Below are 5,010 nucleotides of genomic sequence, written 5' to 3' on the forward strand. Positions count from 1 at the left end.
ATTATATTGGACTCAACAAAAAATTTACAAAAGAACTAGAAATAGTTCAAGCTACAAGATTGAGAGCCCATATTATCCATTTTGATCTAAGAGAGTTCAGTTCTTTGTGTTATTTCTTGATGAATACGAACATAGAACTATTATATATTTTTTAGATGAGAGTTTGTTAAGAAATCTAAATCATGTCCTTCCCATGACAGTGACTAGTGGCCTCACAGAATCGTAAGGAATACAATTCCACCATTTTTCCCAAGCAACAAAGCCTTTAAATGTTAGTTGTATATTTGATAACGAAGAAATTTTTCTTCCTAACTAGATCAAATTGTTATTAAAATCAAAACAATCAAAGAGTTTCTAAAATAATGTCAAAAGAAAATACTATAAAGACATTTCTTTGACAATCCTATTTTTCCTTTAGTATATGATAAATGAAGTGATTTCAAAACAATCCCAAATACAATATTACTAGAAAACAATTCCCTTATATTTTCATAGAATTCATTATCTCAATACTTTTTAAATCCTTACTAAATATTGTTATTATCTATATAGTCTAACAAGGAAGTTGGATATGGACTCTCACAATTCAACTTCGAATTTCCATAAGATATTTTTAAATAATATTACCTATACAACGACAAATTTATATTCCCTAAAATCAAAACTATGCCTCAAAACTTAGTTATGCTTTATAGAGATCAAGCTTGAATTACTTGCAATCAAATCACAGAAGATTATAGATTTCTATCGCCAACATGCAGCACTACAATTATTTCTGCACATTGTTGAAGAATCCTCTATACTTTTCATTTCATTTAAATCTCAATAATTGTGGGATTCTTAGGACATAAACTACAACATGAAGAACATTATTGCATATTCTATGTTGCCTTTCAACCCTAGAGGACAACCCAGTATTAAAATGGCTACCCAATTTCACTATTGGAGGGATTACTTCCCATACTAAAGAGATGAAAGAGACGAAGGTTGCATCAAGAGGATATTGTGTGTAAGGTAATCGTGGAAGTTTTTGATTTCCATATCCAAATCCCTTTCAGATGTACACAATTGCCTGCTTGGATAATGTTCCAGAACTGTAGATCCATACTGCAATAAAAATGAAAATGAAATGAAAAACTAAAATCATAATCATGTATTTGCTGATAAGAAAGGTATATGAAGATCATTATACCTTGGCTGTATATGTCTTCTCGCACAAAAGGATTGCCAGAGTTGCGTCGGGAATCTGAAACAGAGAACAAAATGTTGAAACAATGGAGTTCAATTCCCGTAAATGTTTTAACTGGAGAGTTTACTCAATATTTAAACTTTTCAAGCGTTAATTGCTTAACAATATAAATTATAAGATGACTACAATTGCATTCTGCATATGAATGGATTTGTCAGAATTATTATCGGAAACCCTTCATTGTAAGATTGATGTAAACTTCCTGTTTCTCATATAATAATAACGACTAGGTAATCTGCAGCTTCCGCAAGTATGATTCAGTCCTCAACATTATATCTAATAACCAGAAAATATACACCGTTCCTAATGACAAGTATGTGGATTCGCAGACCGTTGCAATCATATAACTATTACACAAATAAAATAATTTGCAATTCATAAGATCAAATTCTGAGGAAGCATAATTATTTGAAGCTTATTTGTTCTTCGAGGAAAATAGTATGACTTTACCTCCAAAATTTCATCACGCAAACATAATCTTGCGCAAGCTGAGGAGACGCGCAGAAGGCTTTGTAGAGAAAATACATCATCAGACTGCAATATAAATGATTTCGCCTTTCGAAGCGCAAGGTAATAGGTTCGAATCAGACCGTGTGCACCAGCTGAAATCTTTGTTGACTTGATATTTGAAGCCGCATGTAAATGCTTTTGCAATTCTATAGACTGGGTGGACCGTCTGGATTGAACGATCATGTCTTTTATACGAGTTAAATCATCTTCCTCTTCTTCTTCAGAGGAAAGTATAATCTCGAACTTATTGATCAGTTCGGGATCTATAGTGGGACCTTTGCGAGTTATCTTTGGAAAGTCTAAAGCAATTAAGCTGGCATCTTCGTTGAAATTTGCAAATGATCCCCAAACTGTTGACCTGCAAGGAATGCACAGATCCTGACACAAGAAAATAAGTTAATGACAAATTATTAAGTGCTCGTACATATCAAAATAGCCAATTGCGCTACAATAGTTGAGGAAAAACATACAATAGGCGCGGTTTCTAAGACCTAATTAGGACAATCGAAAAATATTTACTTGAGAATCTTTTATTTGGATTCTAGGCTTCTCCATTGCTTGGCAGAAAGCTCTCACATCCGATCTTGAGATGGGACAGCTGAAGAAATCTACTAGAAATATACCGTCATTACTGAGAGATAAGCTACCTGACTGCAAAATTTTAGTACCGCCGGCACTGGAATTCGTCAGTTTTGCCTCAAGATTCTTGTTGCAAGGGCTATGGCGGACGCTCCTCGCCCCATAGAGGACCGCTATTGCCTTCATTTCACGGGACAAAGTCTCACAGGGGCCTCTGCTAGTTAACATAACATGAATTCGCTTCCTCTCATCATTATTATTGTGAAAATTTGATAAATTTTCACTTGCTACCAGGCTTATTAACAGAGCAACAAGGGAATATGCATTTAGCCTTATTTGAGCTCTATTGGCGGACAGATAATTGCACAGAGCATTCAATGAAACGCTTCCGAGGTCGTTCAGAAAGAGTACATCGGGCCAGAGATCAATAATTTGGCTCGTCAAGGTCAAAGATTTGTAATTGAAGGGACGAATAATGTTATTTGCGATGACCTTGAGCCGGCTTAGGCACTTACTTTCGCAGGGTTGAGATTCTTTGATTTCTGCAAACGCGTGGCCGATAACTGCAATTGAGTCGCCGATTTGTACTTGGCCGGCCAGATCGTCTTGCGAAACAATTAAGATGAGTTGCGGGAATGGCAAAGCTTCACTTGAGAGAGTCGGTACAGGCCCTAACATCATTTCCTGTAAACAAAAATGGACCTTATTTATCTAGCTTCACCATGATTTAGTGTTATTTTTAGTTAGTGAACAAAAAATCTCGCTGTCGTATTTAAAATCCAGAAAATGATTCGCCAAAATGAGCATCAAATTACTTGCCCGCGCTGTACATAAACCCTATAATTATCACCAGATTCGATTTCAATCCTATACCTACCTGAGAGGATATGTAAATTGAAGCGGATTTATCCTCTTCGAATTGGCCATACGAACAGCAAATCCGTCCAAACGGCAATCTTTCGTTACACGAAAAATCTTTGACAAAACCACACCCTTTGCAACGAGCACGTCGCATGTATGCAGTAAATTCACTATGTCAAGGACAACTTGAGCTCAAGTCCATAAGCATTTGCATTTTTAGGACGCAATAATTTGCAGAATCCGTCACAACTAAACTCAAAAAAGTTCAGTCAATAACTTAAATACAGACGATTTAAAAGCTTTTAAAATCACATTTTCCTCTCTTCATCGACCATGCACAAAATTCATGGCTATCGAAACATCTCATCCTTATACCAAGCCTAAATTCCTACGAGATCGCTTAAATAAATGCAATTCAAAGCTCAAATAAACAGACAATTCTTTAAATTAGCAAATGAAAATTCTCCTTCATGAAGCTTGAAAATACGAATCAAGCAATATTCCATCATTATAATCAAGAGATACTGAATGATTGCCAGGATATAGTCTTTGAACGGTTGTGGTGGCATAAACAACACCGTATACATGCACAAGGGTCTTGTTTGGACCTCTGGCTGCTCCGGTCTTCCACAAATTGTCAGCGGAAACAGGTGGAAGCGGAACAGAATCGAATCTCAGCCACATACGCTTTCCAAAAGTGAAGGAAGAATCATCCATTGTTGATTTAAACATGAAATTCCAGAGCTTGAATGCGATGACATCGGGATCATTGATGATTGCTTTGGCCAAAAGGGGGTTCCACTCCAAGAGCTCCATTACATCTACTTTGAGGACGAAAGTGTCTGAATCTGTGAATGAAATGGCCTGCAGAGTAGAATTGAGATCAGTTGTGTGTTGAAGCCACTGCATTGCCAGTGGTATCATGGAGTCCACTTCTTGTATTTCCATCTCCTTCTCTGCTTATCACTCCGGATATACGTTTAAATGACGACGAGTTCCAAAACTTACTATATATATATATATATATATGTGGTCACTATGATGATTTCTGAGGGAGACCAGCGAGGAAATATGAGGTAGATTAAATAAATGTGCAGATGAGATTGGTCATTAAAATAATAAGAATTAAATGTTTAATAAATATGGAAATTAAAAGGCACTGCTATTTAGCTTTATTTTTTATGCAATTGTGGATGGAAGATTTCATAAAGGGATTGCTAAATCATTTAGTATAATGAAATGATATATTATGAAATTGAAATCATTAATTTGATATTTATTTTTTCTTGGTTATAAATAGATGATGTGTTTTCAAAATATTAGAATTTTCTGGTTTTAATCTAAAGTTTAACAATCTTTTCTAAAATTATCAATTTGAATTACTTTCAAATTATTATGAGTGAGGGTTCTATAGTAACTCTTAATCTTAAGGTGGTACAAAACTTGATGCATATAATGTAAATTAATAAAGAATGTAAAAGAAAAATACAGAACAACAAGACACGTAAACACAGTAGTTTATCGTGGTTCACCACAAATTGTGGCTACGTCCACACTGAGAGCATAGGAAATCTTATTAATAGTTAACCGATACAATACAATACATGATAGAATATGTGTATTTATACATTGGCATAAGCCTTTAACTGAAGAGCCATGCGAAGCTTAATAGTTAGTGTGATTGTTGGACATCATATCCCAACAATCTCCCCTATGAAGACCAACTGGTACAACCATGCATTGCAACATTCCTTGCTCCCTTTCCAAATTTTAAATAACAATCAAACCTTGAGAAGATCTCAAAGTTGCCG

General features: G+C 35.2%; 1 protein-coding gene across 1 annotated transcript; it reads right to left on the reverse strand.

The window, feature by feature from the left end:
• Positions 1 to 465: 465 nt before the first annotated feature.
• On the reverse strand, positions 466 to 4,195 carry LOC149534307 (putative DNA helicase MCM9). Its single transcript, XM_089805076.1, has 6 exons — positions 3,744 to 4,195; positions 3,216 to 3,360; positions 2,279 to 3,022; positions 1,700 to 2,137; positions 1,193 to 1,246; positions 466 to 1,107 (listed from the first exon to the last, which is right to left on the reverse strand). The coding sequence occupies exons 1-6, from the start codon at positions 4,145 to 4,147 to the stop codon at positions 964 to 966; spliced, it is 1,929 nt and encodes a 642-aa protein (XP_089661202.1). The 5' UTR covers positions 4,148 to 4,195; the 3' UTR covers positions 466 to 963.
• Between the last annotated feature and the right edge of the window lie 815 nt (positions 4,196 to 5,010).

This window comes from Cupressus sempervirens, chromosome 10, assembly GCF_028749045.1.
Source record: "Cupressus sempervirens isolate cs-2001-9-10 chromosome 10, ASM2874904v1, whole genome shotgun sequence".
Taxonomy (NCBI): Eukaryota; Viridiplantae; Streptophyta; class Pinopsida; order Cupressales; family Cupressaceae; genus Cupressus; species Cupressus sempervirens.